Raw genomic sequence first — 12,736 nt, forward strand, 5'->3', positions numbered from 1 at the left:
TGCATTGTTTGTGTCCTGGCTAGAGAATGGGCCCTCTGTGGCCTTACACAGTGGTCCTGTTCAGGGGTCAGCTGCCTCTCGCCCTGCGCTGCTCCTGCCACCGGTCGCAGAATAATACAGTCACAGAGACAAGCTAGTCATCTAACCATGTGAGTCAGTCATTCAGCACAGCCATGTTAGTCAGGAAGGATTGTAGGAACAGCATAGCAATGCACAGAAGCTGAATTTTACAGCAAAATCTCTTGTCTTTTTGCGTCGTGAAAATGTATACAATGCTTTTGATATTTCACAGTTCATATTTTTCTTACTTTTTAACTCTGCATTGTTGGGAAGGGCTTGTAAGTAAGCATTTCACGGTAAAGTCTGCACCTGTTGTGTTTGGCGCGTGACAAATAAAATTTGATTTGAAATCATTATGTAGGATATGTGACTCATTTTTCCCACCATAAATCAACATCACTCCTTTGCAGTAATACAACAACATTATACTATGCTTGGCCAACTATTTTGTGTTATTGGTAAAACTATAAAGACTTGTTTTTAACTGAAGCGTTGAACAATCAACAACTTATTTTGCATTTAACATGGGGATAAAGTTGTTCAACAGGGGATAAAGTTGTTCAAAAAAGTTAACTTTTCGAATTTGGTTTTCTTCGGAAGAGTAGGGGGGGCTAAAGCTTCCTCCGAATTTTCCGGGTTTCGCTGGTTGAGAAGTTTCCTGGGGCGTATTCATTACGCCAAGTTGGTTTCAAAACATTTCTAAATTTAAGCAAACGGAACGAAACGGGGAGGAACCTACCTTTGTCCAATAGAAACCAACTGTTTGTACTAATGATTACACCCCTGTTTTGGTTGCTAGTGAGAGACGCTGCAGAAACAGTACAGTATGGACTGACACGCCGAAACCGTTAACTTTTGCAAAATCAAGTACATGTACTCTTTATAGGTGCATTAGTCGGACAAAGTCATAGCTATGGCGCGCGACTGCACAACACGAAGTCTGGACAATATTGATCTCTCTGCTTTGAGGGTGAGTTCTGGATATGCCAGAGTCTAATTAACTGAAATGTAGACAGACCTTTGTGTAAACATTGTTGCTGCAGATGTGGGTTACACAGTTTCAATCTCTATTTAAGTCATTTCAGGAAACTTTACGTAAAATGAAGTTAGCTAGCTACTTTGTTACAAAAAGTTAGAGCTTTCATGTCACAGTAGGCTTTTAAGAATCCATGAATCTTACAGTTTTCGGGTTCGTTTCGCTTTCAGAAGTTAATATGTTTTTGGTTTACTGGATTTACAGCTGTTTCAGAAGTAGTAACTTTTTAAAGTAAGATTTAGTAATATGACATGTTAGCATTTTACAAGTGTGAACAAATGGAACATACTTGTAGCCAGCTATGCCATGCAATAAACCATGATGACCTAAAGGTCAGATATTATTAAACATAAGGTTAATTCAAAATTACTTTATTTGTATATTTTTGTGCTCTTCCATTTCATTTGAAGTAATGTAATGTTGTCGTCTTGTTTCAGGATCCTGCTGGAATATTTGAGCTGGTAGAAGTGGTTGGAAATGGAACATATGGGCAAGTCTACAAGGTTTGTAGTTTGTGTCAGACCCACTCTCCTATTCTTGTCTTTGACCATGATTACAATTGCAGTTGTGTTGTCAGTTGCAATGATTTGCATTTTAAGGAGCATATAGCAATATATACTATGCAAACATTGTATGGCACCCTCTTAATCTTTAAGTAAAAAGAAAGAAAATGAATAAAGCAATACTACTCATAATAATATAGCTGTCAGCAGTTGATGGCATGAAACTTGGTGTAGTTCCCATGAAAGCACTCACTAAGTGAGAAGAAACAGTGAGAGAAACTGTGACCTAAATTGGCTTACCAACACAAGCATCTTCAACACTCTTGGGTGGAGTCAACTTCCTTATCGAAATCAGCTTAACTGAACCCTTCAGTGATGGTTTGTGGTTATTTTTTTTTAAACAATTGAGATGTTTTAAATTATCTTGACAAAGCTGGGCCTTTCGAGTAGTTCTTGCCACGTTCTCACATATGTGTCAACTCAGAGCGTAAGGTAGCAGTTGGGTGGATACCTTAGGTTGCACAAGCCTTTGATTTACAAGAAAGGAACCTGTTCAAGATCCAGTGCAAAGAAGATAAAGAATATCTATCATTATCAAGTGTACATTATTTTAATATCACTGGAGAAAATCTCATTTTGTCTAGTTATATTCAAAATTGCACGAAAGTCCCTACACATTAGTTAACATAGTACCAATAAATAGACTGTGATGTTTTGTTGATGTAGTACACAGCCTGTCAGTTTCTGCAGGTATCTCAGCTGAATTAAATACATCTCCTGTCATGTGGATCAATGTCAGAGTTGGCCATTAGTGTCCAGAAGACTTCCTTTTCCACTTCTGTGTGCAGTGCACAGTTTCAGCCCCATGTTAACAGGAACAGTGACTTTACACAGAGCAATAGCTTATCCTCCACTCAAACTACCCGAAAAGTACTTTCCAAATTCCTAGCCATTCTTTAGGTTATATAAAATCCAAGAAGTGTGTTTAGTAGTACTGTGCACTTTAATTACCCAGCCAAACACTTTCCCTCTAATGTGTTTATTAAGTCACGGTCATACATTCTGTATTGTTTACATGTATGAGAAATATTGCTGATTGTTTCTTGGATTTTAATCTCTGAATCATTTTGTTTCACTAGAATAATCTAAAGAAAGTGGTGGGCCTAACTCAAAGACAATCATATTAAGTTATTACAAATTTTGTTGGCCACATGCTCCAAATACAACAGGTGTAGTAGACTTTACAGTGAAATGCTTACTTACGAGGCCATTCCCAACAATGCAGAGTTAAAAAGTAAGCCAAATATTTGCTAAATAAAAAAGGAAATAGCGACACAATAAAAACAATAACGAGGCTATATACATGGAGTACCAGTACCAAGTCAATGTGCAGGCGTACGAGGTAGTTGAGCTAATTGAGATAATATAGTATGTACATGTGGGTAGGGGTAAAAGTGACTAGGCAATCAGGATATATAATAAACAGAGTAACAGCAGCGTATGGGAAGTGTGTCTATGTGTCATTGTGTGTGTGTGTATGGTGTCAATATGCAAGTGTGTGTGTGTTTTGTGAGAGGATGTGAGTAGATGTAGTGTGTGTGCGTGTGCGTGTGTGTGTGTGTGTGTGTGTTGGAGTGTCAGTGTAGTATGTGTGACTGTGAGTAGAGTCTATTGAGTGTGCATAGAGCCAGTGTAAGGGACTCAGTGCAAAACAATTAAGGTAAATAAATAATAAAGTGGTCAATGTAAATAGTCCGGGTAGCCATTTGATAAACTGTTCAGTAGTCTTATGGCTTGGGGGTAGAAGCTGTTCAGGTGCCTTTTGGTCCCAGACATGGCACTCTGGTACTGCTTTCCGTGTGGAAGCAGAGAGAACAGTCTATGACTTCGGTGGCTGGAGTCTTTGACAATTTTTCGGGCCTTCCTCTGACACCGCCTGGTATAGAGGTCCTTGATGGTAGGGATTTTGACCCCAGTGTTGTACTGGGCCGTACGCACTATCCTCTATAGTGCCTTGTGGTCAGATGCCGAGCAGTTGCCTTGCCAAGCGGTGATGCAGCCAGTCAAGATGCTCTCAGTGGTGCAGCTGTAGAATCATTTTGAGGATCTGTGAAACCATAAATAATAACACATTTATTGAAGAGGTGTAACACATCTAAGTGGTTTATAACACCTTATGTACTTCCAAGAAGTGCATCAGATTTTGTCTGTAGCTAGGTTTCTATCCAATTTGTGGCAGATTTTCATGTGAATATTCTAAAATCTGCATAAAAACAATATGAGCATTTTATCACCAGAGATGTTTTTCCATAAAATTGACTTGTTGCGGATTGTGATGTCCTAGTGCAAAAATAACTTTGGCTGTTACTGAATAAAAAATACAGGTTAAATGGATTTCCATCGCATTTTCAACTTTACTAATGGTTTTGTCACAATTTTTTTTTTTTTAAAGCTAAATGTGCCCACGGGTGGTCTTGGCACTTGCGCGCTAGCCAACAGCTCGCAGATACAATTCGGGCATAGCCTACATGGTGAGATAAATTTTTTTATTGGTCAAACGGCAGCCAAGCATTGATCATCATGTCACCAGAATAAGACCATCTGTATTTATTGGAAAGGAGCATCAAGCTCCTCACAGTGCACTTTCACCACCCTATGAAGTTCATCATAGCTTATTTAAACTGTCGCTTAATAAACTGTATGCTTTCCCGAGTCATAGTGGAGGACCACACAACATATCATCACATGACTCCCAAGTTTACTTCGAAATTATGGTTATTATATCAATATTTTGGCACAAAAAGATCCCACCTTGTCTTGCGTATTTTGTTTTTTTGGCATTTGGAAAGTTTACCGGCATGTACTTTATTTGCATAAAGATGTTGGATGGAAACCTGGTTATTGTTGAGAAACATGAGGTTGTGGGTGTTTTCTGCAGGCAGCATAGATTCATTACGTTAGTAGAGTAGTGGTTGTTGGCTACAGACAGGTAGAGGGCATTGGTCACAGTGTACAGATGTAGGATCTTAATTGGATCACCCTGTTGAAATGCAGGAAATGTAAAATGTGTAGTGTATTTGAGGTTTCAAAAGGCTTCTGAAGTTTGTCATTTCTACTTAGAAATTTCAGACTTGATTTTCCCATATGAAAAGTGTATCAACCCATTACAAGAATATACATTAGTTATAATCCACGTAATAATTCACATTTTCTGTTGCTCAAGGATTAATTTCCTGTTGTAGCAAACTGGCTCACATTAAGATCCTACATATGTAAAAGGAAATTCTATTTTTGAAGCCACTACATCAGGGCATCTGTGGCTTTCCTCTCCTCTCAGAATCTTGTTCTTTTTCTTTTCTCCTGCCAATTTACCCGTTCTGAAAATAGAACATCACAGGGAATGCGCGTCTGTGGAAAAATATCGATTTTGAAATTGTTTACTGGGCTTGTTCTGAAGGCAGCGAGTCTTGTTTTTCAGTACAGTCTGAAGTCTCAGTTTTAATCATCCGTCCCCTTGGGATTTCAGGGTAGATGTCTGATCGATGCCACAGTTTTGTTCCATGTTGAATGTATAAGACGTGACAATTACTGGCAGGCTGAGAAAACAAAGAACAGTCTAGTTTGCTTCTCTGCTTCTTCGAAGGCCTTAATAAAGGACTATCACTTTATCGGTGTCCCAAAGCAATACACTGGTAAAATTAGCATCTGATTTTCTTCAGTCTTACAGTACACTTCATGGTAGATCTTCAGCAGTTTGCAATGCAAAGCTATGCTGTTGTTAACATGATGTGTGGTGTGATCTTTGGTGAGAGCAGTGGAAATGGCAGAGGTCATGCCAAGAGAAACACTGATGAGAATGTCCACCCAGTAAACTCTCTCAGATGGGTGACCTTTGTCAAATTATGTTCAATGTCTGTTCTTCAACACTCCAATCCATAATACGTCATGAAAGATGAGATAATATGTATCCAAATTCAATAATTAATAGCAATTGCAAGCAACACAAAATACAAACAACATATGACTTACTATTCTTTGATTATTTCTCGCTCATGGTATCTATTAGAAAATAATATGACTTCAGTTCACAGGAGGTTGGTGGCGCGTTAATTGCGGAGGACTAGCTTGTGGAAACGTCTGGAGCGGCAGGGTAGCCTAGTGGTTAGAGCAATCCCCGAGCTGACAAGGTACAAATCTGTCGTTCTGCCCCTGAACAGGCAGTTAACCCACTGTTCCTAGGCCGTCATTGAAAATAAGAATTTGTTCTTAACTGACTTGCCTAGTTAAATAAATAAAAAATAAATACAAATAAAATAGGTGGAATGGTATCAAATTCGTCCAACACGTGGTTTCCATGTGTTTGATGCCATTCCATTTGCACCATTCCAGCCATTATTATGAGCGGTCCTCCCCTCAGCAGCCTCCACTGCTTCAGTTCATATAATACTGATAATACCATGCAGTTTTATTATTCTAAGGTAGCTGGTTTGTTGTTATGCTCAGAAGAAGCTGACTTGGCACCAGTGTTGATCTATTGTTTCCAGTCTGCCTTCACTTACATGGGAGGCTATTTTTTACCCTGTCCTGTTTTGCTATTTAACACAGCATTGTTATCATCTCATTGTTAAACGCTGAATACTCTTTTTTTTCTCTTGTAAGTGTTTTGGATCATCTTGTTCTTATCTTGTGTCTCGCTGGTTTCATTTTTAGAACCCCCAACTCCCCTAATCTCTTCAGCTTTTAGGGTGTTGCAACTTGTATGTCAGAACGCTTTCTTAACATAGTAAATCTTACAGAGACCCATCCATGCTGGTTAAAAGGGTGGTTTGTAAGCAAGGGGTCACATGATGAGCGTAGTTTCCCTGAGGTCGTTTATCCTCTGGGATCTTCATATTTTTTGGCAGCAAAATAGGACGGTCCATTTAGAGATACCTCATATTAAAAGAGGATCTTGTGTGATAGGATCTCTCTCACTTATCCCAGGGTGAACCTTATCATGTGACCTTCCTGTGTTAGTATGAGTGGGAGATGGGTTGTGATTTGTTGCACCAGTGATCTCATCTGTGTCTTCTGGGGATACTGTAATCAAGGGTGTGGAATTATTAGCCGTATAGTAAATGGTTTAATCCGTGCCATTTTCAATGTTCAAAAGTTGCATTTTGCTTAGTTTTGTAGGGTTCAAAGATACATTCCTATTGTAATATGACTGTCTCGTTGCATATAGAAATATCTCATCCTTTTGTTCTTAGGGTGGCTACATCTAGGGCGTATTCCTCTTTTAAATGGGTACTTCCCTATCTTGCGAGATGCAAACTCATGAAGTGTGAAAAATTGGGTCAGGCCAGGCTTGCACTGCAGTGACAGAGCAAGACAGTGATGCAAGGCGGGAGAGCTGTCGTCACTTGCATGCCTCCAAGGTCTGATATTGAGAAAGTCCCAGTATGTCGGGAATCATCACGAAGCAGGCAGGCTCCACTTTGACCTACAGAGAGGAAGCGTCTTTCTCAACACACACTTCCTGAACCGCAGTCACTGTTCAAACCACTTGGACGCCTGCCTGGATCTGGTGACGTTATCCCAGTGCCCTCAGCTCTGGAAGGGCCATGAAAGGGCCCCGCCGTGGTGTTGAGATGTGGGCTCATTGTATGCGTCCCAAATGGCACCTCTTTCCCTGTTTAGTGCACTACGTTTGACCAGTTCCCGTAGGGCTCTGGTCAAAAGTAGTGCACTACATAGGGAATAGGGTGCCATTTGAGATGTGGCCACCAAGGAGACCTCTGTTTGGGTAGGGAAAGAAGAAGAATGCCCTCCATGCGCACGGGGTAGGAACTGTGGTATTGGGTGATAACCCTGGAGACTGGGGGGGGGGGGGGGGGGGGGCAGCCTGTCTCTGGTGGAGATATTTCTGTCCAAAGGGGGATTTCCTCATTATTCCCTAACCCAACTGTGAAGCCCATAATCTCCCATCGCATTGTGTCTAATGACCAAGCAGAAAGTAGTGAATGAGAAAAAGCAGATTTCCATCAGAAGAAAGGCAGTGGCACTTCCATCAACACTACTAAGGTGTTGATAAGAAGTGTATTGTGATGAGAGGTTCATTGCACAAGATTAGGTCTTTACCATGCAGATTGAGTTTCAGTGTTGATTGAACCCAGAAAATATCGACAGTGAAAAGATAATATAGATGGATACTTTCCATATGCCAGTAGTTAAAGTGAGCCCTTCACATTTGGTTTAGGAGCCGATCAATTTCTCTTTGTTGGATGACTTGCTCGAGTGTCTCTTTATTAGAATGGGGAATGTGATTTATGCAATGCGTGTGTCCCCCCCCCCACACACACACACACAAATTGAATGTGTTTCAGAGAGAGCATGCTGTGACTGTGTGTTGTGTGGAATGCTGAAGAGGTTGTAGGGGTTTGAGCCGCGGGCCGATTAGTGGACAGTTTGCTCTTTTCTCTCTCCTCTCCTTTGATCAGCAGTAGGAATGTGCTCTCATGCAGTCTCTTTATGGCTTGCTTTGGATCATGTGCACATGCTTGCAATCATTATTTGTCAAATACTAATGACTCTGGGGCAGCATGCATACAATGCCAGTGAAGTGTATTTTTACAACATGAATAAATAGTTGACAATGGTAGCTACATGTATTATTATTGAACCTGACATGTTGGGCAAAGGTTTTGCTGGCATGCAACAAGAAGCATTTTGTAAATGGGAAATCAAATGATCTGCTACTTCTACAGTCGTTTTGTGAGCTTGAGACCTAGCTATTATCCTACTGTATGTCATGCATGTTCAAGGTCTCAAACTACACTAACCCAAGGAATTATTCCTATATGTTGTAAAAAATGGTCTACTCTGCAGTGCCCACAACTGATGGTGAATTGTCTGACCACCAAAAGCATTTTTCAACCGTTTATTAACCAACTTCATTTTTGTTTCCCTTTGAAATAGCCTCTATAAAAGCTTGGCTTTGTATTTGGAGAGTTTGCCTGTGGCAATGGAACACAGCCAGCTTGAATGTTTAAGACTCATTTTTGATCAATGCAAGACTGTGTGCCACAATCCCTCTTGTGACTAACATGTTTTTCTACAGAAGTCAAATACATCTGTAATTATGTAAAGCAATTGTAAAAAATAAAATAAAAATGTTGAAAAAAATCCTATTCTGATCAGACTATTATCAAAGTAAATATTAGTGACTTTGCCTAGAAGTCTATTGATAGTATTTGGTCATTAGCCCAAACAGTTTTCAGCTCATTGTTATTGTTAAAGAGAATCATGTTTTAATCAGATTTGATTATGGGGCTCTTGTTATTTTCCCATATGTGCTTGCTCTCTCACTCTGCTAGTCTGGCACAGGAAGCTGTGTCCATTTTAACTCCTGCCCGTGCTTTTGGGGAACACTGGCCCACATCCTAATTGAACCTGGTGCTGAGTGTCTGCTTCAGAAATCTGTTCACATGGTGTGGCCTGCTGCTGTCTGCCCAACCGCCAAACAGCAGTCTGCACAGACCGCTCTCTAGTATCTTCTCACATTGATGTCCTACAGTACACACAGCTATCAAAGATAAACATGGGCAGTCAATGGCAGGAAATGGCAATGAACATGCTATCACTCAAAGGCACTCAAAGGTTTGCATGTGTATTTATTTTTTATTGCAAACTGTACATAAATAAAATAGGGGTTTATTCCAAGGCAATCTGTGGTTCGGATCGTTATCACATATGTGAGTGATTAGTGATCCCTCATTTCTGTGGATGTGCAAGACTGTGGTTACGTAGACGAGCATATTGTGCAAGAGTGCAGCTGCACAATACTATCCCACTGGGCACAGACGTCAGTTCAACGTCTAGTTTTAAATTACATTTGTTTGAGTTGTCTAATGTGAATTCAATGTTAAATCAACAACAAAAAAAATCACCATGTCATTAGATTTAGGTTACAAGTTGGGTGAAAAAAATACAAAAATCCCTTAGGCTGATGACTTTTTGCAAATCCAAACAGTTTTCCACGTTGACTCAACTTCATCACATTTAATTTTTGTTGTTGAAATGATGCGGAAACAATGTTATTCAATCAGTTTTTGCAACAGATAAACTCTCTCTAGGTTTTCCCAGATGTGTTCATAGTTTTCAAAGCTGAGTTAGAAACTCTGCTTTAGATAGGTAGCTTGGATCTAAATGGATAGCTAAATCTCCTGCCTATACTCGTAATATCCATATATTAGAGTACAGAAAGCATCTTGGGGATTAAAAGACAACCAAAGTGTTCTCAATCCTTATGCATTTCACTCCCCTTTTCATGTTTTGTTAAGGTAAAATACGGTGCCTTCGGAAAGTAATCAGACCCCTTGGCTTGTTCCACATTTTGTTACGTTACAGCTGTATTCTAACATGGGTGAAATAAAACTATCTACACACAGTACCCCATAATGTCAAAAGCGAAAACAGGTTTTTAGAAACGGTTGAAAATGTATTACAAATAAAAAACAGAAATACCTTATTGACATAAGTATTCAGACCCTTTACTATGAGACTCGAAATTGAGCTCAGGTGCATCCTGTTTCCATTGATCATCCTTGAGATGTTTCTACAACTTGATTGGAGGCTACCTGTGGTAAATTAAATTGATTGGACATGATTTGGAAAGGCACACGCCTGTCTATATAAGGTCCCACAGTTGACAGTTCATTTCAGAGCAAAAACCAAGCCACAAGCCAAGCCATGTCGATGCACAGATCTGGGGAAGGGTACCAAAACATTTCTGCAGCATTGAAGGTCCCTAAGAACACAGTGGCCTCCATCATTCTTAAATGGAAGAATTTTGGAACCACCAAGACTCTTCCTAGAGCTGGCCGCCCAGCCAAACTGATTAATCGGGAGACAAGAACCTTGGCCAGGGAGGAGACCAAGAACCCAATGGTCACTCTTACAGAGCTTTAGAGTTCCTCTGTGGAGATGGGAGAACCTTCCAGAAGGACACCCATCTCTGCAACACTCCACCAATTAGGCCTTTATGGTAAAGTGGCCATAAATTAAAAGGCACATGACAGCCCGCTTGGAGTTTGCCAAAAGGCACCTAAAGACTCTCAGACCATGAGAAACAAGATTCTCTGGTCTGATAAAACCAAGATTGAACTCTTTGGCCTGAATGCCAAGCGTCACATCTGGAGGAAACCTGGCACCATCCCTACGGTGAAGCATGGTGGTGACAGCATCATGCTGTGGGGATGTTTTTCAGCGGCAGGGACTGGGAGACTAGTCAGGATCGAGGGAAAGATTAATGGAGCAAAGTATAGAGGGATCCTTGATGAAAACCTGCTCCAGAGTGCTCAGGACCTCAGACTGGGGCGATGGTTCACCTTCTAACAGGACAACGACCCTAAGCACACAGCCAAGACAACGCAGGAGTGGCTTTGAATGTCCTTGAGTGGCCCGGCCAGAGCCCGGACTTGAACCCAATCGAACATCTCTGAAGAGACCTGAAAATAGTTGTGCAGGAACGGTTCCCATCCAACCTGGCAGGGCTTAAGAGAATCTGCAGAGAAGAATGGGAGAAACTCCCCAAATACAGGTGTGCCAAGCTTGTAGCGTCATACCCAGGAAGACTTGAGACTGTAATCACTGCCAAAGGTGCTTCAACAAAGTACTGAGTAAAGGGTCTGAATACTTACAGTGCCTTGCGAAAGTATTCGGCCCCCTTGAACTTTGCGACCTTTTGCCACATTTCAGGCTTCAAACATAAAGATATAAAAGTGTCCCACATGTATAACAAGTGGGACACAATCATGAAGTGGAACGACATTTATTGGATATTTCAAACTTTTTTAACAAATCAAAAACTGAAAAATTGGGCGTGCAAAATTATTCAGCCCCTATACTTTCAGTGCAGCAAACTCTCTCCAGAAGTTCAGTGAGGATCTCTGAATGATCCAATGTTGACCTAAATGACTAATGATGATAAATACAATCCACCTGTGTGTAATCAAGTCTCCGTATAAATGCACCTGCACTGTGATAGTCTCAGAGGTCCGTTAAAAGCGCAGAGAGCATCATGAAGAACAAGGAACACACCAGGCAGGTCCGAGATACTGTTGTGAAGAAGTTTAAAGCCGGATTTGGATACAAAAATATGTCCCAAGCTTTAAACATCCCAAGGAGCACTGTGCAAGCGATAATATTGAAATGGAAGGAGTATCAGACCACTGCAAATATACCAAGACCTGGCCGTCCCTCTAAACTTTCAGCTCATACAAGGAGAAGACTGATCAGAGATGCAGCCAAGAGGCCCATGATCACTCTGGATGAACTGCAGAGATCTACAGCTGAGGTGGGAGACTCTGTCCATAGGACAACAATCAGTCGTATATTGCACAAATCTGGCCTTTATGGAAGAGTGGCAAGAAGAAAGCCATTTCTTAAAGATATCCATAAAAAGTGTTGTTTAAAGTTTGCCACAAGCCACCTGGGAGACACACCAAACATGTGGAAGAAGGTGCTCTGGTCAGATGAAACCAAAATTTAACTTTTTGGCAACAATGCAAAACGTTATGTTTGGGGTAAAAGCAACACAGCTGAACACACCATCCCCACTGTCAAACATGGTGGTGGCAGCATCATGGTTTGGGCCTGCTTTTCTTCAGCAGGGACAGGGAAGATGGTTAAAATTGATGGGAAGATGGATGGAGCCAAATACAGGACCATTCTGGAAGAAAACCTGACGGAGTCTGCAAAAGACCTGAGACTGGGACGGAGATTTGTCTTCCAACAAGACAATGATCCAAAACATAAAGCAAAATCTACAATGGAATGGTTCAAAAATTAACATATCCAGGTGTTAGAATGGCCAAGTCAAAGTCCAGACCTGAATCCAATCGAGAATCTGTGGAAAGAACTGAAAACTGCTATTCACAAATGCTCTCCATCCAACCTCACTGAGCTCGAGCTGTTTTGCAAGGAGGAATGGGAAAAAATTTCAGTCTCTCGATGTTCAAAACTGATAGAGACATACCCCAAGCGACTTACAGCTGTAATCGCAGCAAAAGGTGGCGCTACAAAGTATTAACTTAAAGGGGGCTGAATAATTTTGCACGCCCAATTTTTCAGTTTTTGATTTGTTAAAAAAGTTTGA

At 40.8% G+C, this 12,736-nt stretch overlaps 1 protein-coding gene across 7 annotated transcripts in view; it reads left to right on the forward strand.

Annotated features, from left to right (window-relative positions):
• The first annotated feature begins 822 nt into the window (after positions 1-822).
• Positions 823-12,736, forward strand: part of LOC110488552 (mitogen-activated protein kinase kinase kinase kinase 4) — a 58,854-nt gene continuing 46,940 nt past the window's right edge. For 4 of the 7 annotated variants that reach the window (XM_036942677.1, XM_036942678.1, XM_036942680.1 and 1 more), the window contains exons 1-2: positions 825-1,030; positions 1,534-1,599. In XM_036942677.1, coding sequence (XP_036798572.1) covers positions 974-1,030; positions 1,534-1,599 — 123 coding nt within the window. In that variant the 5' untranslated portion in view covers positions 825-973. Of the gene's footprint in view, positions 1,031-1,533; positions 1,600-12,736 lie in introns of all 7 variants that reach the window. The other 3 variants (XR_005035893.1, XR_005035892.1, XM_036942682.1) reach the window with 2 other exon arrangements.

This window comes from Oncorhynchus mykiss, chromosome 14 (assembly GCF_013265735.2).
Source record: "Oncorhynchus mykiss isolate Arlee chromosome 14, USDA_OmykA_1.1, whole genome shotgun sequence".
Lineage (NCBI taxonomy): Eukaryota > Metazoa > Chordata > Actinopteri > Salmoniformes > Salmonidae > Oncorhynchus > Oncorhynchus mykiss.